Below are 24,352 nucleotides of genomic sequence, written 5' to 3'. Positions count from 1 at the left end.
GTATTTAATTTACACAATATATAATAACATATATATTGCGTGAGTTATCTATATAAACTTGGCAAAATTAACACTAGCCGATTTAAAGAAACCCGAAGGAGGTTTCAAATCGACGTGTATGTTTTAAAGCAACATATGTACATGATTATTAGGAAAGGTTGTGCAATAACAACGCTGTATTATTATTTATAGAAACCGTTCCACCCGTATCACCTTGACGTCCATCGTTACACGACTGAGCGTTTTTTATGGCGGTTTTTGTCGTGCTATGTGGAATCAGCTGCTCGCTGAAGTATTTCCGAACTAATTCAACTAAGGATCCTTCAAGAAAAGAGCGTACTAATTATTTATTATTACCAAAATTGCGAGCCTTGTAGAAATGTCACTGTCCATGGGTGGCAGAATTAATAAACATCAGGTGAGCCATTCGACCGTTTGAAAATAAAAAAAAGATCCATCCAGTACTGGTTGAACTTAACTCGGTATTGTTATATCTTTTTGTTAAAAAACTAGGAATAGTTTCAACATAATTTAAACATATTTGTTGTCCATCAAGTTCACAAACCATCGTACTATAACGTTATAACTAATTCAAAGCATGATAACGTCCATGATACCTCTGTAGAACAATTAGTGAACTGAAAAGTGGAGTATTGGAGCGAAACTAAAAGAACATGATAACGTCCATGCTACCTCTGTAGAACAATTAGTGAACTGAAAAGTGGAGTATTGGAGCGAAACTAAAAGAACATTAAATGATTTTAGGCAGCGATGCGAAGCAAACAAATAATTTTAGGTGTCAAACAGCAATGGCTATGTGAGTGATATTTCTTTATGCAATTTACTGGCAAGTTTTTTTATTGGACAGGAGGTAGACGAGCAGACACTTAGTTACAAGCTATCAGCCCATGAACAACCGCAAAACCAGGAGGTTGCACGTGCATTGCCGCCTCTTATGGCCCCTAAGGTTTAATTTTTCGGAAATAACTGGAATGAGAGTTGGTTCCATAAAGTGGTGATGCGCGATTAGATGTTCTAAAAAGCACAAAGCCCTGCGATTCTGTAACTCACTTTTTGAACTCACACAGCGGTATTCGCATCGGCGGTCGCTCTCAAATCAGTCGTGAAGCAGTCATTTTATGATTTGGCATTCTGATAAACAATAAACTACAAGCTCCCACCTTTTCACGTTGTGAAAATGCAGACGTCAAGGAGGAACGTGGACATAAGTGCACTAATTGCAAAGAACATGTTACAGGTTTTTCGAGATATAAGTACGCTCGTAGCAGTTCTACTATGATATTAAAGTTTTAACCTACTGCAAAACCGAAAACCTAAACGAAAGCTACTACATGTACGTACATACCTCGTTGGAATAGAATTTGTGTAAAACTGTTGACATTGTATGAAAAATCCTTGTGTTCTAGTGGTAACATACACACACTATGGTCTGGATGTATACGAATACTTGTACGCAATTATAGTAAAGTTAATAAAAAAAACTTCAGCAGGAATTTTCCGATTTCAGTATATTTTTCATACAACGTATGTATTACAAAGTTTGCGATCAGTATACGGGGACCATAGATAACGTCATAACTATCTATTTGAATCGATACTCTCTTATAGAAGTAAGTCAATTAATTATTAGTATTGTCTTTTATTGACATAACTTTCACACATTTAATAATAAAACAATTTTTTACCGGATTGAAGTTATGTATTTACAATTATTTTTCATAATTTTAAATTTAACCGACGTTTCGCTTGCTTTACAGCGTGCGTGGTCACGGTGACTGAAGACAAAAGGTGTTGAATGTCAAAAAGTATCACAGCTGTAGAAAAGGTTGTATTATCTGTATTTGTTTCCCCGGAGTTGGTATCGACTAAAAGATGGAGGGTTTTGTCACGGTGTCCTCTATTTTCGCGGATTGTTTATCTTGAGCTTTTAATTTTAAATGTCAATTAATTTTTAATTAAGTAAATGGAACCAACTTCCATTAAAGAGTGGATGACTATGGGAATCATAGTACCAATAAATGTAACGAGTTCTTTCATAATTAAAAGATTTTATCCAATTTTATTGGTTTTTTGCATTACATTAACAAATTGATTTGTATAAAAACAAGTTTACTATTAATGTTTTAAAGCAATTATAACAGAAATTGAGGCTAATCGACGATTATTAGCGCAATTGCATCCGCAATAACGAATTCATAATTAAACTGATACATCAAGTGTGTAACTGTTTATAATGCATCGTAACCCAACAACAAATCGGTGAGTTGTACGATTACTTTGTTGCTTTAACAAACAAGTATTAAACAAGGCAATTAAAATACAAAACGGTATTGCAAAATTTACAACCTTCTTCCAAATTAGATATTTCAACAATATTACAAGCGCAGCGTTGTAGATAAATAATTTGAAATTATTCAAAGCTAGTAATAAAATAAATAAATCAGAGGCGCTACAACATCTTTAGGTCTTGGCCTCAGATTTTTTAATCTGTTTCATGATCATTTTTAAATCTAATAGGCAAGAAGGTGATCAGCCTGCAGTGCCTGACACACGCCGTCGACTTTTTGTGTCTAAGACATGTCGGTTTCCTCACGATGTTTTCTTCACCGTTCGAGCGAATGTTAAATGCGCACATAGAAAGAAAGTACATTCTTGCACAGCCGGGGATCGAACCTACGACCTCATGGTATGAGAGTCGCACGCTGAAACCACTAGGCCAATACTGCTATATTTCTGCTTCTTCGATTCAAAGCTAGTCGGCATTTAAGTAATCCTTCAGTTAGATAGATATCACTTCAAGATATACTAAACAGTGAAATATTATTTTCACAATATTTTGTTGGATTATCCGGAAACAATTAAATTCACTTAAGCTGTGTTTTTTACGACGCGGTCTTGACAACGTATCTAAGTTGTTAAGAGCCGATTGATGCTGTTTTGGTATCGCATATTGCTAATTAGGTCCTTTTAATCATTATATTTGTTTATATTACTTCTTAATGTGTTAAAATATTTTAAACACCCCCGTAAATTGTTTTTCGTATGTAACGTCTTGGTTTACGCGAAACTTTTAAATCAAAAAGATACGAAAGACACGCGGACATTACTGAAAAACACTGAAAACCTCGTGATATGTAATTTTTTTTATATTCGTTAAAGAAGTTTTAAAGAGCGCTTTTAAATTGAATATTAGAAAGATCACGCAAAGTCATATGTTACGCGATTTGCGTAAATATTTTGCCCTACCATCATTTTATGAAGTGATACTTTAACTGCCCATTATACTACAAATATACAACATGAGTGTAGTACCTCAAGTTATGATGTTTTCTTTGGTGTTTTCTACAATGAGAGACCTAATTTTTGAATTTATTAGAATTTGCAGATGAATAAATGATGCAGCCTTGCGATTCTGTAACTCACTTTTCGAAATCACACAGCGGTTTTCACAGCGGCGGTCGAGCTTAAATCAGTCGTGAAGCAGACATTTTATGATTTGGCATTCTAATAAACAATAAACTACAAGCTCCCTCTTTATCAGAATGCCAAATCATAAAATGACTGATTTGAGCTCGACCGCCGCTGTGAAAACCGCTGTGTGAGTTCGAAAAGTGAGTTACAGAATATATGTTATATTACAAGGCTGATCTCGGCACGAGTTTTAGTTTTAGTAGTTACTTTGGATAGTACAGGTTCTGTTAATTTAGCGATTACATTAAATTATGTTAGTTCCCAAATAATTGTTCTACCTTTACCTTTGTGTTTTGTCATTTTTGTTGTGTAAAATTGTGAATTTATATCGTAATACGTCCTACGCCAGCAAGCCCCGGCCAACTAATACTGATTTTATTGATAGTTAATGATAGGTAATTGGCTTACAACAATGAGTCCAAATGACAAATGACGTCATCTAAGAACGAAGCCCAATTCCGATGTAATTGTTTCAATATCCGTTAATTCAAGAGCGCTGATGTGGCGATGTGAAAAAATTATTAAACATAATTCAGAAAATATTGCTTATGTGACGTGAATCTTTAAGAATACATTTTATTGTGAAATTGTTAATTGTGTTAATGTAGAAGTATGTTTTTTAATAGTAATTAATGTATAAGTTAGTACAATTGCAATAAGTAAGTAAAGAGATAATTCTGTTGTTTAGTACCGACTAGTTAAATACTAATGAATTTTTTTACTTTAACAATTTTTGTTCTCTTAGAATACAGACAATAGGGGAGGCCTATGTCAGAAGACAACCTAACCATAAAAGTGGTAATTAAAAATAAGAAAAAGGTTAATAATTGTTTTTCTTGTAAACCAATTATTTGTTATTTTGTTTGTAACTAATGGTCTATTAATAAACGATTTATTTATTTTCTTATGATTTCATGATAGCAGATACAGAAAGCATGGCCCCTTATCAAAGTCAATCGAGGTTTATTGGCAATCGACGCTCATTTATTGGAAAAGGTTAAGGTCAATATTTGGACTCACAAACCGAGATATTTATTCCAAGGGCTTTCTATGCTTGTTTATATTTGTTATTAATTATATTATAAACAACACCTAAAATAATGTATAAAAAATTACACATTTAAAAGTATACATGTAACAGTTAGTAGTAAAAACATACCTATAGATTATTACTATTCTCAGAAAGAAAAATTAAAATAATATTTTTATTAAGAATTAGCTGAAATTTCGTAATCATTGAGGCCGTGTGTATTATTAGTGATGATATGATTTAATACTATCTATAATTGTAATAGTATTTTCAAAAGTAACCTAAGACTAACTGAATAAGCCACGAGGAAAGGGAATGAAAATACTAACAGTCTAACATCTATCAGGATCATGCTACACATATGTGTAACTTTATTTAAACAAGAATCAGCAAACGAATTTCTACTAAAACAAAACTCTTTTTTAAGGAGTTCCTGTTGAGTTTTTGCATATCGATTCATGATACCAATAGCATCCGATAATTAATCCTAAAGGCCGATTTACATTATCTTAGTGTTTAGGAGAGTGCTTTAGGATAGTACTTTAGTTGAAACATGTAAACGCTACTTGCTTTAGTATACGCTACGCTAAAGAACTTGCCTTTCAAGTTGTACTAAAGCACTCTACTAAACACTAAGATAATGTAAATCGGCCTTTAGAGTAGACAATAGCGATAAGTAGGGAGCGTTCCAATACAAGAAAAAACAAAATATATTCTTTCCTTTGTATTAAATAAATTAATTGAAGTTTCCTGTGCTATTATTATTACTTCAACTATCTGTCTTGTATCAATACTTAAAAATAATATTACTTGAGAATTTTTAGCCCTTACTTAAAAAACTTGATATTTTATTTTATATTCAAAAGTATGTTCGTATCTAATCTATAACATATTTTATTTATAAATTAGCCGTGCTTTATAATAAAATACGCAAAACAACACAGGCTACAAAATAAGATATCATTCTTAAACAAACTATGCATTGATAATACCAACTCAAGTATAAAAAATAATTACTCTTTTACATTAGTTTTAGTAATAAATTAGGTCAATCCCTTTAACAAAGTATAATATAGTTTTTGTTTTCATTGTTTTTTTTAATGTTATTATTAGCAACCCTTGGCTTTTTTGAATCTGTGAATGAGGTCGTATTTCAATGTTTGGACACAGCAACTGTGAAAATAATTTAAATACGAGGGATATTGGATATTTAATTAATTGGCAAACGATATCATATATTAGTTCTTAATTGATTCTAGCTATAAAGGAGGATAAAATGGTAATTTCAAATAAAGGTAAAAATATTCACGGTTATTATTCACTGTTATTACTATATACGGAAATTGAAGGTGGATGTACCTTCTCTTCTGTTATGGCTAAAAACATACCATTAATTAATAATTAATTTTCTGATCATGAAAATTGTAAAAAATGTATTTAGTGAATAATAGCTGTGATTTTTAAATTGTAGCTAATTATTGTAAACTTTCATTTCTTTACAAGTAGCATCCTCGTTGGTATCGGCGTCAAATTCTAAAGCCAAAATCTATATTTTATCGCGAATTGCATATCATGTCCCTAAATATGAAAAGCATAGGTACTGCAAGGCTTAAATAGGTTCACCATCATTTATCATTTAAACCTTTGCCAAGATAATATCTTGCCTTAGTTGTTTCTGTTTCTTTTACGTTTCTTAATATTCCTAATATACATTACAATATAATCGTCCTAAACGGATTCTCTCGCCAACAAATAAAATCTATTTTTCTGTATCTTAAGCCACTTAAAATAATGATAAATGTCTTACCTGTGATAACACAATCCTTGTTCGGCTCACTTTCTTCTTTTCTTCTCTTTGAGTTGTCATTTTAAGAAGTTTATTACGTCCGTAAATTTAATCACAAACACAATACTAATATATCATTTTATTTAATGAATTTTCTTTTGTTTATTTATTTTTTTATTGTTTGTGTTGATTAAATCTGTTTAGTTATAAATGTTAATGAATTAGTTGTTTTCTACATCACAGTCGGTGATAAAGTGATCTTTTTGACGCGTTATTTACACTTGACAGTCAGCATTTCGATCACTAATGTGTTTTGTAAAGAATATTAATTAATGTTAATATAACTGGAATCGAATAATTAAAAAAATAAAATGATTTGTTTTTTTTTATTCAGCCAACGAGTAGATTTCGCATTGAAGTTACTATTAAAAATTTCGTTTTGCAATTTTTATTAATAAATATATTTTATCAGAATAAGACGCGTGAGAATGGCGTAAATAAAATCCTTTTGATATTTTACACAGTATAATTAATTTGTTCATTTATATCTTAATGGTTTAAAGTCAGTAACACATTGATTGTTTAATTTATAAAACAATGCTAATTATCGCATTCCAAAAGAAGCGCAATTAAGATTAAGTTCTTTGTTATTATAAAACTTAATTGATTTCATACTTTATATGAAAAATTAAAATAGCCAATGGCACTACAATTTCCTAAGCCTCTGTATCTATTTCGTGATCCTTTTTTTTTATTTGGTAAGTAGGTGATCAGCCATCTGTGCCTGACACTCGATGTCGACACTTTGGGTCTAAGATATGCCGGTTTCCACACGATGTTTTCCTTCACTACTCGAGCCAGTGTTTAACGCGCACATAGACGGGAAGTCCATTTGTGCAAAGCCGGGTTTCGTATGACCTCTAGGATATAATTTATTAATATTATGAGTAAATAAAAGCAGATAAATATCTAAATACAGGAAATCTGAAATTCACAAACTCAGATTAAAAATATGACTTTATTTGATGCATTTTATGTATAAAAGAATATCTTTATTCGTCAGTAATTGAATATTTGGTCCTTGTCACTATCGTTTCGCAAATAAATAGCAGGTATTTAAATTAATTGCGATAATTTAATATTAAGAAAATTGAAAGAATGTACAATGACAGTTCAAAGACTACTAATGTGTGTCATATACTCCGTTTAATTTTTTTCCTAATGAGATTTAAATGTAGAATTAATTCAATTAGACAAAAGAACGGATAATGAAAGTGGTTTTTGTGTCAATTTATTTACAATAACATAAAAATAACCGTGTTGTGTCCACAAAATATTTTAATATGTAGATGTCAGCAACGGTTAACTAATTAAGTCAGAAATTAATGATTATTTTTATAAATAAATAAAGATGGTGGTAGTGCCAACATGCAAAACAATGTCCAACTCATATAAATTCTTAAAGCAATAAAATTAATGTAGGATGTTTTTGTAATAATAAGTTTAAAAACATACATTTATTATTTTAAATGAATTTATTTTTCTAATGGCGCGCAACCCAGTGAACTCGAGATTTTGTAGGTATGTTAGAACATGTCATGACGATGTTGATCTTCTACATATATAATGTATAGAACAGTATATATAAATTTATAATAATAAGTATTTTTTACTTATCGGCTTTTTACTTATGTCTTATGAAATATGAAACCTTCAATTGTTAATCAACCTTCGAAAAAGGTCATTAAATGTGCCCTTTATGAATAAATCTGTAATGGTTACAAAATTATAACAACATAATTTAATTCATATAAAAGCCGGTAGGTTTATTTAGTACTTGGCAACATATTATGTTTTAGTGTTTTAACACAATTTCAAAGGAATAAGGTTTACAGTTAAATAAATTAATCGTTACCGAAAGTTGAGTAACTGACAAATGACAGTTCAGTCAGCCGTAAATAAGACCGATTTTAATTTCGTAGCGGTTGTATAGGTGTATAATTATTATAATAAAATAAAATAATTATAATAAGTAAATCCTCTTTTGATAGTCGTACTTTTTTGTTGTTTGATTGTTATATGAGCTATTTTTTTGAAAAAAGAGTATTTTTAACTAAATTGAAAAACGTCTCATTTAACTTTCTTACGTCATAGCAAAATAAGAAGAAATTTATTAATTCATTGACTTTGAAGTAAATATTAAATAATTATTTAATAGTTATTAATAGCGACTAAACGGTAATACCTGTTCTCATGCAATCTTTGTTATGATTTTAATTGTATGCTTCAAGGTTATTAAATAAATTATTATAGATAAAGTATGGTAATAAAAAAGGTTTTAGAATGAAGCTTTAAAAATATATAAATGAAGTTGGTTGATAAACTGGCGGGTGTTTCATAATGTTGGTCGAACAAAGATTTGGGTTTCGTTAATATAGATGCTTTTTTACTGCCCCTTCGCATCTCCTACACTCCTAGTGAATTGTCCTTTAAGCTTAAGAGTTTGTACAACTGCAAATGAAATGAAAAGGTAGATACATCTGAAAGGAATAAAAAAATATAGTGGCATAGATTTTATAAGAAACTAGCTGCCCTCGCGAACTTGGTTTCGCTTTAATATGTGTTTTTCACTTAGCCTACCTTCTTAGGAGCTACATGTGTAACATTTTGTTATGCTACCCCATAAATAATGTTTGTTTTTCCGGAATAAAAACCTAAGGACGAAAAAAAACTAAATTTTTCATAATATTTTTAATATTTTCCAAGACTTCTCTCCATAAAAACATACCTCAGAGTTCAAGTTATAAATAAAAATGTTTCGAGTACGAGTACAAGTTTTGCGCTTAGCAACATTTTTATTTGTATAGACTATTATCATCCTAAGGATTAATAAACAACATCAGCATATATAAAGAAAATACTTGTTCGTTCGTAATAACGAGATCATTATGTATACTTCGTTATAAGTTGAAATACTGATAAAAAGTAGTGGATTACTTGACTCATTTTGTTCACCGGTTGTACCGTTGAGTGTGTGTCGATTACACTTATATAAATCAATTAACCTCTACAAGCAGTCGCACATACAGTACTTTGAAGTCCCTTATGTAGAAGACTTAGAATGTCGTATTTTTTTTGCAAACAAACTGCTTTTTGTGCCAACTCAACCGAAATAACTCTTGTTAGCCGTGATTTACCAACTCGAAGGCAAATTTAGGTGTATCATTATCATTTCGATATAGGTAAAATAAACAAACTGTGACAAACAGTATAGAAAACAGAATATTCGTTTAAACACAAGTTAGACAATGTTTTAATATTAGTTTTTATGTAAAAAACCTCTTTGTGAAATATATGGCTTATGTATATGTATATATGTATGGCTTATAAAAGATGTGTTCTAAAATAATATGAAAATTGCGCTCCGATCAGGAATTCGATCACTCAGACGTGACATGGCTTATGGTCTAAGATCCCGCTGCAGGATTGGTGCGCTCATCGACTATTTGTTTAAAACCAAATTTTTATGTTTATTTATAATTAAGAGAATATATATGTACTAGGGTGCCTATCAAAATTTGGCCGCAATTATTTTTAATTAAATTATTTTTAATTGATTTTTGGTAAAAAATTTCGTTCATTTATTATTTAAATAAAATAACGTCTACATCACGGTAATTAATATGAAGATTCTAAAAAACCACGGGTGCCGTTGCGCACCTGGCCGCACCTCTTTGCAGCCAGGTGTAAACAGGTATGATTTCGATAAATTTATACGTTTATAACCTATTTTTATGAATTATATGTCAAATAATATTTTTTTTCTATTAATTATCATGTAATTTCATTATCATGTAACATTCAATGGCATAAAAGCGTCGCTTAGCCGACAATCGCTGTCCTCGTCTGACAAATGATGTTACGCGCTAACTCTCTTTCACTCTACCTTAAATATTTATTATCTTTAACAGCCAGTAGCCCTTATTTGCGGCCAGATTTAATTAAGCAACTTTATATGATAATTAATAGAAAAAAATTAGCTTCAATTTGACATATAATTAATAAAAATAGGTTATAAACGTATAAATTTATCGAAATCATACCTGTTTACACCTGGCTGCAAAGAGGTGCGGCCAGGTGCGCAACGGCACCCATGGTTTTTTAGAATCTTCATATTAATTACCGTGATGTAGACGTTATTTTATTTAAATAATACATGAACGAAATTTTTTACCAAAAATGAAACATTAATATTTAACCTTTACAATTAAAAATGATAAGGTAATATAATTTTTAATTATACAAATAAACTGATCATTATCTTTTATGGAATAATTGTATGATTTTTGGTGAGAGACAGGTGCTAGTATATATACTCTTTCTAGGCAAAGTATTCGCGATACTTTTGGCATAGAGAGCCGGCGGTATCACCTAACATTAAGGCCGATTTACATTATCTTAGTGTTTAGGATAGTTCTTTAGTTGAAACATGTAAACGCTACTTGCTTTAGTAAACGCTACGCTAAAGAACTTGCCTTTCAAGTTGTACTAAAGCACTCTCCTAAACACTAAGATAATGTAAATCGGCCTTTAGATAATGTAAAGCGGCCTTTAGGTGAAACTCCCGCCCGCTTGGCCCCTGTACTATTAAAAAAAGTACATAAAACTTTAATATCAAGTAACGTTAACCCGTATGTATGTATAATAAATACTAAATAAGTAGTTGCTACTTAATATGGAATATAATTACAAAATGTAATATGACTCTTAGATACTCTGTCCCTTTGCAATTTTGATTATGATTGATTGAATTTCACTTCACACTTCTATGTAATCAAATATTTTGTTTACTTTATACCTTCATGTAATTCAATCCTCATTGAATAACGACAAAATACCAACTATATCTGTATCTTGCGGTTTTGAGGTTTTTTCATGTACAGTTGTTAATGAGTGGAGCTATTAATTGCAATTATATAATAGATAAAACTTTATTCTATATTTTTTTAATATTATTTCCTGAACACGGAGAGTTTAGTTTCTCATAAATACTCTAAGCTAAGATTTCTTCTTAAAGTATCTTCTTAGTACACTATACACAAGTTAGACAATATTTCAATATTTATCAAAATCAAAATCAAAATACGTTTATTCAATTTAGATGCTTCTTAGAGCATGCTTATGAATGTCAACAACGTTTACAAAATTCACGAAAGAGCAATCCTTTTTTATACCCTACTAGCTGATCCGGCAAACGTTTGTTTTGCCATTGTATATTATTTCTAGGAAACATTTTTTTAGTTCAATAAAAATAGCTATCTACAATAATAAAAAAATAGGGGTTGATCGTAGAGAGGTGAAAATTTAGGGTTGTTTGTATTTTTTAATGGCACATCTAAAAAAATTAAAATTTCGTCCAAAAAATAAAAATGAAATGGGTGGACAACCTTTATCACTTAGGGGTATGAAAAATAGATAATAGCCGATTCTCAGACCTACTGAATTATGCATATAAAATTTGATAAAAATCGGTCAAGCCGTTTCGGAGGAGTATGGGAACGAACATTGTGACACGAGAATTTTATAAATATAGAGATAATGAGCATAGAAAACCTTATATCATTAAGATACATTCCTTTTTCACAAGCATTAATTATATTGAAGTATCAGTGGAATGCGGAAGATATAGTGTATCACCTATCTTTATATGTTATTAACGGTTAAGTGTAGAACCTTGATTACACTACCGTGAATCGCATGTAGTATAGGGTTTAATCCTATGTTGATATTGACCTGATATGTCACCAGATTATTTTCATGTAATCCTTGCATTACGAAGACGTGAAGGACGCAAATACCACTTACAAGAATATATTGAAGCGTTGTTCTGCAGTGCGTCTGGTATGTTTGTGGAATCCTGCCTTGCGATTCTGTAACTCACTTTTCCAACTCGCACAGCGGTTTTCGCAGCGGCGGTCGCGCTCAAATCAGTCGTGAAGCAGTCATTTTACGATTTGGCATTCTGATAAGGAGGGAGCTTGTAGTTTATTGTTTATCAGAATGCCAAATCGTAAAATGACTGCTTCACGACTGATTTGAGCGCGACCGCCGCTGCGAAAACCGCTGTGCGAGTTCGAAAAGTGAGTTACAGAATTGCAAGGCTGAATTGACGATTTTATGTCATCATTAGGAAAAGGAGATATAATTCTTGGCGTCGTGCTAGACGGCGCTTATGGTATCTTTAATGTGTTGATTTCAACACACGTGTATATCTTAAAACGTTGGTATGCTGTTTATTCCCCACTATAGGAGTTATTGCTTCTTTTTTGTTTTGTTTACTAACCAATACTAACAACTAAGACCAAATTGTTACTTTAAAAACTAAACATGGATACAATCTGAAATAAATCAGTTATTATTATTATTTATTTGCAGTGTCAGCTATTATTTCCAAAATAAATGTTCTAAAATTTACTTCTATGTAAACAAATAACTTTTATGTGATAATAATAACTATAAGCGTTACTATATTACTCTATATGTCATTACTTTTACAATTATTGACATGTTCTTAATTTGGTTGTACCATTTATATTATTAAAGAATAAGACGTGAATTGGAATCTCACGAAGGAGGTTTTATTTAAGACGGGATTAGAGATTTAATAAATTGTATATACATAATGGTGATTTAAAAGTTTAACAAAATCTTATTTCTGGTCTGCGTCTTAAGTTAAACAAAAACAAAGAATTAAAAAATAATGTTTTTGCTGCTGTCTCGTATTCGGCACCAATTTAATTTAATAATTAAGAATTTTCATACTGCCAAACCTTTTTAAGACACGAGAAAGACGCAGCCACAGTCGCTAATCACCTATATTAAAACAAATCTTAACATTTATAATTTTATAGTATCTATGGTTATAAAATAGGCTTCACATATTAATCGTACTATATAATATAATCGACCTAAACAACATGTTTTACTATTAATAAATTCCTAAGAAAAGTGTGCGTTTAATAATTTAGGATAGTTTTAGTGGCCTCCTATGAAACCTCCTAGTCTCCTTGACGTAAAGAGTTATAAATAGGATAAAAATCATACAAGTTAAAGTAATACAAGACACAAAATTTACGATCAACTTTAGGCAGATTTGCGTTCAATTTAATTACGATTTAATTACGAGTTCAAATTGTAAGTTACAAAATGATTTTGCGCTGTGCTTAAAAGGTTTTTGTAGTTTTTCACTTAATGTAATATATTAATTCTTATTGACACCTTCCAGATAAGCATATCGTAATTAATTAATTTCATCTAATTATTACCTTGGGTTAATTTTTAAGGTTAACAAGTTACGGTAATAAGTAAGGTTAGCATCCAAATATTACAAAAATCATTCCAATATTTCGTATGACTATTATTATAACTATACAATTAAAACAATGATACTTACTTATGATATAATCTTTAAATTATAAGAAATCTTTAAAAAATTGTAAATTGTAAATTAAAATGACAAATTAAGAGTCATGAAGAATTATTAAATAATAGTAATTATTTAAAGATTCTAGAATAGAATTCATACACTATTTTCTTAACCGAGCACTGAAAATTAGCGATTGGATAATTTTAGCCTACTTCATTTGGCCTTATTAATAGTGGCATAAAGTTAATTAAATATTTTTATGTCACCTGTGTTAAAATTATTTCTAAAAATCTTAATAATCCGCATGATATTAAAATAAAGCTTATATTTGATGAAGAGGCAGAATGTTGGTTTTTCTTTCTTCTTTTGTTTTAAAATAAATACATGCAAGTTTCATTTTATTTGTTTTATTTTAATCCTAATAAAACAGAGTAAATCGGTTTGAATTTAGAATTATAGTACGTCAAACATTTGATAGGGATGCAATTTTATGACAAAAAATTGTCATAAAATTGCTTCATATAATTATGATAATAACACTGGAGGTGCAATAATCACCTGCCCTGCTTAATGGTATTATAACGAGTTAGTACATTACATTGACACCGCATTATTGTTACTAATCCATGCTATTTGAGTTACAGCTTCAAGTTTTAACTACTACGTATAAATAAGAATAAACATTCACAGTAAAATCGTTAGCCATTGTATGAAGTAATAATTATGTTTTAGCTAAAACTTTTTTTTAGATAAATTACCGTCTTGACTAAAATACGCAGTCGTTATATAGCAGATATCAGCAATATCTAAACGTTTTTTTTTGTATTAATTCAACCGTGTCTGCGATTTATATGCATAAAATCATTTATATTGGATTAACACAGACACCATTGTGAGCCAACATAAGTTAAGAAGTACTTTGTCTGCTCTCAACTAAATAGGGTCTCGGACGGCTAAATTCCATTTTTTTAAATTCTTCGGGCGTAAAGCGGGCAAGAAGAATTGGCTTTCTTGCTACTCTTTTAAATCGCTAAGTTTTTAGTGATACAAATTGTTTTAACTGGAGCAAGGATTAGGATCATTTAAATATTCGTCAAATTTATAAAAAGAAAAGAAATAAATAAATAAATATATCCTTACTATCAACCTCACCAAAGGTTTTCAACCACACAATTCTTAGTAATATTGTTGGTGGATAAAAATGAATACCAACAAAATTATAAATAAGTGTAAGTCACGAAAACTCCAATAATTAAAGAGTACCGAGAGTTTTTTACGCCGGCTTTTTCTCTCGGCTTACACCCTCTGTCTTCTTTGCCGATGAGTAGGGATGCCTACAAATTCAAATTTAATGACGTGGAATAAGTGATACATGTATCTTATGTTCCACAATAAACATATTTTTTATTTTAATGGCCTTATTTTATTGTGATCCTCCAAAATGTTGATGAATGGACTAGCATTCATCAACATTTTGGAGGAGGCTTAATCCGATTGCCTGAATGACAAGAAAATCTATGTTTATAAATATAACGTATGTAGCCAGCCACAGTTAAAGTTTATATAATGGGATGAACATAGAAATCGATCGTGTGAAGTGTTAATCTGCCCACAAGTGAGTGACCCCACTAAGACATAAGTACGAGGCGAAAGGTAATACGGCTACTAAGCTTCTACTAAGATCGTTGTTAGAACTATCTAAGAGCCACACACATATTAACAACAACTTACGTATAAGTACTTTTCAATAGAAATTTTAATTGTTTTGATTTTCTACGTTAACAATAATTATATTCAAAATTAAACTCGTAGGGCGTTTAAAATATGAGAAGCCACATAGAACCAGCTCCCAGTAGGCTTCTTTCCGAACCGATATAACTTTGGATCCTCCCAAAAACAGTGTACCATTGCAACAAAGTTCAGCAACACACCGAAAGCCAGTTGTTAGAACTATCAAAGAGCCACACACATATTAGCAACAACTTACGTATAAGTACTTTTCAATAGAAATTTTAATTGTTTCGATTTTCTACGTTAACAATGATTATATTCAAAATTAAACTCGTAGGGCGTTTAAGGTATGAGAAGCCACACAGAACCAGCTCCCAGTAGGCGTCTTTCCGAACCGATATTGGATCCTCCCAAAAACAGTGTACTATTGCAACAAAGTTCAGCAACACACCGAAAGCCAGTTGTTAGAACTATCAAAGAGCCACACACATATTAGCAACAACTTACGTATAAGTACTTTTCAATAGAAATTTTAATTGTTTCGATTTTCTACGTTAACAATAATTATATTCAAAATTAAACTCGTACGGCGTTTAAAATATGAGAAGCCACATAGAACCAGCTCCCAGTAGGCGTCTTTCCGAACCAATATTGGATCCACCCAAAAACAGTGTACCATTGCAACAAAGTTCAGCAACATACCGAAAGCTAGTTGTTAGAACTATCAAAGAGCCACACACATATTAGCAACAACTTACGTATAAGTACTTTTCAATCGAAATTTTAATTGTTTCGATTTTCTACGTTAACAATTATATTCAATATTAAACTCGTAGGGCGTTTAAGGTATGGCAGTAGGCTTCTTTCCGAACCGATATAACTTTGGATCCTCCCGAAAACAGTGTACCATTGCATCAAAGTTCAGCAATACACCGAAAGCCAAACAAAAGCCAAATCGAGCAAAAATTATATGACCTCATGACACCGGGGGCATCGAGTAGGATTCCTGGTGACTGTGCAAATCTAAATTCAATTCAATAAATTAATTTCAATTTGCTTTAGTTGATTTAGCTGTAGTAGTTTGATTAAGTTGTCTTCTGCCAACGACGCCTGACGGAATGATAAAATTTGGTACGGTTTACATTTAGACTAGAATTGTTTATCATCAATTTCCTTGTCAATCGTCGGGAACCTCATTTCATGAACATTGGCGAATTAACGTTAAAATATTTTGTTGATAGATATTTCTTAGAGTTCATTCATTAATAGTAAGATAAAGAAATGTAGAGAAGATGTCTCTTTTGGTTGCTATTTTTTTAATTCAGCCATTAAAAAGACTTCGAAAATGAGCTTATAATATATTATAACTAGGAATAAAACGATTATACTTGTTATTTTTGAATGCATACTTTCGTATGTAATATATTTATTTCGCTTTATGAAATAGAAGAATAATTGAGACTTGTGTGAAAATCTTTTAAATTTTAATTAATTATCGTATAAGTTATCTAATTGATTTCTTATTCTTGTTTAACGGAGTAATGATTAACACTTATGAAAGAATGATTAAGAACTAATTAACAATGATTAAATATAATATGAATCCTAAATCACATGCAGTTTTCACAACAACAACCTTAAATATGAATTATTCATAAACATCTGATTACTAATGATCTGGTTTATTATGTAGGTACTAAAGTGCACCTATATATACATGTCTTCAGTCTAAGTATCAACACTAACTCAGTATTAGTTGCGTTAAAGCTAAACTTCAATAATTTATAATGTTTGAGTTTCCTATCTTCAATTGATATTGAAACAATTATTTCCACACATTTTTAACAAAACGGTAACCATGGTAAATCGGTACTATTTAGCTTATGAAAAAAAAACTATGTAAATAAAAATCTAACGTATCTTCCACTGTATTCTGTCTCACACGTTCTGCTCTTTCTTATTCGAAATTCAATTCAACATTAAAAACTCCAACCCAATGATCAGAATGTTCGTAATTCTAATCAATGAATTGGAGCACAGATAAGTGGGCAGTGGGTTATTTTAATAAAGAATATTTTTGTTTTAAATAATATGTAAGCTTCTTTATGAATGGAATACAGAAACGACCATGGAATCGATAATTTGCTGAGATGTGGTCTGTTTACGATATCTTTATGTAAAATAATCGGAATTTTTTAGATAAGAACCGAAAGGCTACTTTATTATAAATGCACACAACAAGTTTTCAAAATATTCAATATATCAATTAATCGTTTTTTTAATTCTGACAGCGTTATCGCCTTTATTTATTTTTTAAGTGCATTTACCAAATATATTAAATATTTAAATAGAATTGTTGTAAGGAATTGCCTTTCTAATGCAACAAACATGATATAAAGTTTTCGCCGACAAACATAACTATTCCGATTTCAATTTCGATTGGATGAATTCGATTTAAAAAAGGGGTACGATATAATTTAAATCAATACGGGATCTAGTCGAGTCAATTATTATAAATTTGTTCAAACGGGGCTGCAAAAGTTCACGTTGGGAGCTTACAGTTGAGGGATAGAGAGGAGTCACTCAATAGACTTAAGCCAAAAAAGGCAGCAGGCCTGGATGGCATAGCGCCAAATATTTTACGAGATTGTACTTGATTGTACCAGGGGTTCAGCTAGTAAAACGCCACATTTATAACAATAGAAATATGGGTTTAGGTTGGAGGCTCACTTTGCGAGATAAGGCGTAACACAAGGCAGTAATTTGGGATCGTTGGAGTTTCTGATTGTGCTGAACGACCGAAAGTCGTCAAGAACGCTAACTCTTCGCTTATGATCTCAAACTATGCATACCCATAGATAGTGTATACGGCTGCAGCAAGACATTGATCGAGTGGATAATCAAAGCATGATATATAGATTAGAGGTTAATTTGTTAAAATGAAAAGTTATATCTTTCTCGAGATAACGATTGCCCACTCACTACAATTGTACCATTAGTGGTGTAACGTTGGTTAGAGTTTCAGAGGTAAAAGATCTGGGAGTACATTTGAATGCTGAGGATATTACAGAAACCTGGGGTGGCAAATAGCTTGTGCCTTCACGAATATCAGTGAAATCAAGACCTAATATAATTCGTTATTCAGTAGCCGACCTGTTTGTTCTGGGTATAGTGAATTATGACCGGGGACGGGAAGTGAATTCCATAGCCTCAATTCAGAGACCTTAAAGGATTCGCCAAGAAAGGAAGAGTTATGAGATGGGATTTCAAGGATTTAGTTTCCAGAAGAGCGTTAGCTAAAGCTATGGGCTCCCAATAATTTGGAATCATTTTTGAGATAGGAAGGAGTTTTAGGATTGAACAGGATGGAATATAAGAGACGGAGAATGTGAGCTTCACGTCGCTGACGAATGGGTAACCAGCTTAGCCGCTTACGGAGACAGATATGGTCTTACTTTAACGGATTTACGTACGTAAACGGATAAAGAATTGAAGACGACGTCTTATGCTACGACGGTGATTATACTACTAATATTAGAAGTAAAATAAATATCAAATATTCATTCGCATCGAATTTGATGTATTTTAAACTCGAACCTATCGGTAGAGGACTTTTTACTCATACATCAAAGAAGTAAACAAATTTACGATAAAAACTAAGTTCTTGTTTCTCCTATTGTTCAATTATAGAATTCTGTTATTCGACATTAAAAATAATATAATAGTCAAAATTAGTCTCTACTCCCTAATAATATAAATTTTGAATTCTAAATGAAAATAATAATAGGTTCTTATCGCATTTTGAATCTCGGTGCGAATCAGGTTTACTCGGTTTTAAAAATACACGGCTTTTATCAGAATTCATGTAGTAGTAATAAACATAGATGTTATCTAAATTTTTATAATAATTTTAATGCCTCAATTTGTAAATTCATTCATGTATCTTAAATGTATCTGCGTCCTTAGTATTTATGTCTCAGTCAAATAGACATAATTTAATCTTCGTTCGTTCGTTCTTCTTCGTATAAAAATATGTATGCTACATTCGCCGCCACATTCTAATTTTAAAACTGTTCTTCTTGATAAATGACTAGTTTGAAGTTTTTAAAAGTATTTTCATTATATATCAGGTCGGTCCAGATATGCGATTGGGATTGATTTCGCTCAAATTGTACAGCCTTGCGATTCTGTAACTCACTTTTCGAACTCGCACAGCGGTTTTCGCAGCGGCGGTCGCGCTCAAATCAGTCGTGAATCAGTCATTTTACGATTTGGCATTCTGATAAGGAGGGAGCTTGTAGTTTATTGTTTGTTTTCGAAAAGTGAGTTACAGAATCGCAAGGCAGTATTGCATTTTTTCATTAATATTGGTTTAAAAAAATTGCAATTGATGTGCTATGTTTTAAAAATGTCGACTTTAAGTAATGTGAAGCTTCACATGGGAACATGATGGGAACGGGATCATGGGAGCAATGAACTAAATAACGAGATGTGAAAGACCTTTCACATTACCTTTACATTTATTAAATAGTTAATAAGAATAACTCCTAACAACATGTAATAAATGGAAACAGACCGTGTTCATATCAAGTTATTGGAATATTAAAAATACCTACATTAACGGAAAAAGGAATAAAATTACCTACTTAACATGAAATTTTAATAAATTATGCGATATTATTATTTATAAAGTTTAGTTCTAACATTTATCTATTTTATTGTTATGTATGCCATTTTGGATTTCATAACTTTAATATCAGCGTATGCACAAAACTCAAGAATTTATAAAATATGGTCATTAAAAATTATCTGTCAAGTTGATAAAAAACCTTTATTCGATTTTCTATATAATTTAATAACAATCATCAAAGTTTATAATATCAAGGTCTACCAAAAGAAAATTCTTGAATATTAAGCTGATCTGGTTAACAACCAAACCTTGGAGACTCACGCGAAAGGATAAATGTTTTAATTTAAGTGAAATGCAATTAAAATCTCGCCAAGGCGCTTTTCGATAAGTTTCGTGTATTGGCAACGATTTAGAAATCACAATTGTCGAATGTTAGTTCCGCAAAATTTCATAAACAGGAAATATATTTTCAAATATAAAATAATTCTCCTGTCACACCAATATTTGTAACCAAACTCTGAAGCGGCTTGAACGATTTTTATATTTCTTTTATTGTATATTCGGTAGGTCAAAGAATACGTCGTAACATTTCTTGATAAGTGATAAGTGTGGCCCAAATTTACGGTTTATTTCCCGGCCAAATTTTTATTCCCTGCTAGTCCATTTTGAATAGCAATTGTACTGTATCTTCAACTTTCATCGATCATAAATCGCTCAATAGATAGAAGCGCTGGAAATAATTTGTATGGCAAAACAACGTTTGATGGGTTAGCTATTTTTAATAGTGGCAATGCCTGCTTGCAAAGGAGGTTCTTACTAGAGAATAACCTTCAGAAATATATTAGACCGGTATAGTAACTAAAATACTACTAGAAAATAAAAACATTGTTAATTTACTTAGGAAATTAAAAGTTTTTATATTTATTTTATTATTATTATGATTGTAGTAATAATATATAAAAATGAAATGGAGCTTTCACATGACTGAAGAATTGACCACTGACGAAAACTTGTATGAACTACACACTACACTACTACATTACACACTACACACTATTACATTTAGCGCGTAACCAACGGTTGCTCGTGGCAATCTTTCATACACATAATTCGTAAAACCGCAATATATGTTATACTTCTAAAATTATATTTAAATAAAACATCTTTTACTTAAAAATCGCCGGATTTTAGAATATATAATTAAATACATTTTTTCGATCATATTCCAAATGAGACTATTCATTATAAAAAGTCATTCTCACTTACCACGACAGTTAATCGAAACGGTGACGTGTTTTTATACATCAAAGAGGGAAATTTTTATATAAATGTATATTACTCACGTAAACCCAGGACTATATTATAATGGTTTGATAGGTAAAATTGTATTTTCTGTGTTTTAACACCTATAACTTTGACTTTTTTTTAGATTCATTTTAACTTCACAGTCTGTCTAATTGTTTCCAACTTCGCTCATATAAACTAATCTTTTGTTTATTTTAAAATATCACAGTTATTGTTTATTTAATATTTTACATAGAAATAAATATTGATAGATCATATGAAAGTTTAAGCTAGTTTTACAAGAACCTCCGAAAGTGTGCATATAGATTATATTTTGTTTTGCAAATAAAATTCTGTTTATTATATTAAATATATTAACAGTTCTTCTAGTGTTTCAATGGTTATAAAAAAGAAAATGATTGAAGTTATGTGGAAATAAATTATTTACAAAATATTATGCAATAACTTAAAGTAACTTCGTAATGTCTTATAACTTTTTATATTTACTGACGGTCGGCGTATAATTGTTGAGGTATTTATTTATAGTACGTCTTTTTATATCTTATTTTTTATTAATCGAATTTGATCACAAAACAACATTATTATATTTAATAACCAAGCAAATTTTTATGTTAGCAAAGTTCTATCATTGTTATTAGTCAATTCACAGTTAATTTAAATTACATTATTGAAACTTTTATCGCATCCTAATTTTTACCAAAGTAAGTCTTCCATTTATATCTGTAGTTAATTTTAAATTTAGAATATCCTTTTTCAAATTTACACAACACCTTATTATTTCACAATCACACGCGGATAGAACGGACTTATTTATTGAAGAGTGGCGATGGCCGTTCAAAGTGAAGCGATCGACTGACACCGTGGTACGGAACTAAACTACGGACCCAGTCGCTGTGCCCAAGTTGAACTAGTGTTTACAATCAGCCCCTTATTTCAACGTGCGTGCAATGGAAACCTTAGCCTTAATCCCTGTAAATCTCCACTGGCCTGGTAATTTATATGAATGTCAATAGTAATAAATCAATGTTTTGTTAAAATTTACGCCCAATGTAAGCCATTGGATTTCAACAAACGGCGAAACGTTAGAATAACTTCGCCCTTAAGTATGTATGTTGTGTTTTAAGCTTTATAGCTAACTATTTATTCGCCTGGAGTTAAGCAACTGAACTCTTTTAAATAAAGTATTCTTTCGCCTTTCCTCTCTATTAACTACAACGGTGAATTTTTTTATGAATAAGCGGGTATAAGTTTTATCTAAAACTGATATTTTTAATACGTAGTAACTGTATTTTATTACTTCATTATAAAGTTCAATTCCACAATAAACCTTCAAACAACTTCTGTGAGTATGTAAATTGTAGTCAATTATAATATTAGTGACACGTTTATATATGTTACTTTAACTTATTTATATTATATACAGCATTATGGATACATCTTGGATAAAAGATGACGGAAATTAATATCATTTGATTGTAACATGATAGTCGTATTTTAAAGTCTACAATACCTAAATGATGGTGCTGCGGGATAGCCGACCACGCCACTTACCTGACTTATTCTTAAAATATTTACGGGCTAGAGGCACCACGGTTCTCTCTTCGCCCTCCTCCTACTAATATGTTTCACAAACTCAACAATGAATACGTATTTATTACGTTTCCTAATTGCTCCAGAGATATCATTGCTGGCAGGTGCATTTAATATTCACACACACATGACACATGGTGAACATTGGATATCCTAGATTGTAATGCGCATTTTTGGACTCCGGCGTCACACATGCAAGCACAGCTCGTTTCTAAATGAAGATATGGCCGACGCACCGCGGTTGTTTGCCAAGGAATTTTATTTTTTTTTACTGTGAAGGCATCGGAGGAACCGGTATGTAAAAGAAACAAAAGTTAGTAATTTTATAACAAATAAACGTCACAGACGAGTTATTGACTGCCCCATTGGAGTGGATACGCTACACAAATTTATTTTTGAAATGTGGAAATAGTTTTTAAATAACATAGTTGTATTCGACGTAGTTAGGTAAAATTAGCCTGTTAATAACATGTTTTATTTTGTTTTCAAGTTGTTAGACATATAACAACATTTAACTTAATCTTATACCTAAATTAAAATTCTATTAAATTTAATAATTTCTTAGTTGTCTCAGTTGTTATATAAGAGGATGCCTTACAAACCAGGAATGAATATAGGTTACATATTATACACCTAGATGATTCCTTCCTAACCCTATTGCTACATGCATGTCTATAAAGTAATACCTCATTTATGTCGGGGCGATGATCCCGACTTCCATTCAACCGTAGTCAACAATTATCTAACAGGTTAGTGGTCTTTTTACTCCCTTTCTACTATCGAATATCTCTATGTCACGCTTAATCAAATACAAAATATAAATTTGAACTACTAGAACCGTATAAGAAAACGGAGACCGAACTGAATTGGATCTTGGTCTAGTTCAATTGAATACTATTAGTTTCTAAAATGGTCTAAGCAGTTAGAAGTTACGTTAGTTAAATTAATTTGATTCAGGCTAGATTTGATTGGCTTCAGGCCTAATCAAATTAATTTAAACAGTACCTACCTACAATGAAATTTCAACAAATGATTCAAAGTATATGGATTATTGATATAAACTTTTGTTTTTTTTATAGCCCCTGGCTAAAAGGCAGGTGTCTCCGAAGATGAAGCGTATTAATCCCAACAAATCCTCAGAACACTCTCCGAGGTAATTGTAGAGATCAAATTCGGCCCCGCTCCATGCGGATTCAATTATTTTTAGTTATATTATATAGTATTCAAAATAATACAATTCATTTCATATACCTCTCACATATTGTTTGATATCCACAATTATGTTTTTACAAATGTCGAAAAAGAATATATATTACTAACTTCATAAGTAAAGTATATAGAGACATTTATCGAGAGAGTTTG

General features: G+C 31.0%; 1 protein-coding gene and 1 long non-coding RNA gene across 4 annotated transcripts in view; one reads left to right on the top strand and one right to left on the bottom strand.

Moving 5' to 3' along the window:
- Positions 1–22,276, bottom strand: part of LOC125053926 (facilitated trehalose transporter Tret1-like) — a 38,645-nt gene extending 16,369 nt beyond the window's left edge. Inside the window, exons 1-2 of one of the 3 annotated variants that reach the window (XM_047655549.1) lie at positions 22,171–22,276; positions 6,330–6,504 (exon numbers count right to left, since the gene is read on the bottom strand). In XM_047655549.1, coding sequence (XP_047511505.1) covers positions 6,330–6,389 — 60 coding nt within the window. In that variant the 5' untranslated portion in view covers positions 6,390–6,504; positions 22,171–22,276. Of the gene's footprint in view, positions 1–1,366; positions 1,418–6,329; positions 6,653–22,170 lie in introns of those variants that run through there. The other 2 variants (XM_047655550.1, XM_047655551.1) reach the window with 2 other exon arrangements.
- Positions 22,277–22,379: 103 nt separating this feature from the next.
- LOC125053928 lies at positions 22,380–24,343 on the top strand. The gene is made up of 2 exons (XR_007117641.1): positions 22,380–23,739; positions 24,070–24,343. It is a non-coding gene; the product is annotated as an uncharacterized LOC125053928 (long non-coding RNA).
- Positions 24,344–24,352: the final 9 nt, after the last annotated feature.

Source organism: Pieris napi, chromosome 11 (genome assembly GCF_905475465.1).
Source record: "Pieris napi chromosome 11, ilPieNapi1.2, whole genome shotgun sequence".
Taxonomy (NCBI): domain Eukaryota; kingdom Metazoa; phylum Arthropoda; class Insecta; order Lepidoptera; family Pieridae; genus Pieris; species Pieris napi.
Note: the sequence above shows the minus strand (reverse complement) of the source record. Positions and strands in the feature narration are given on the sequence as shown.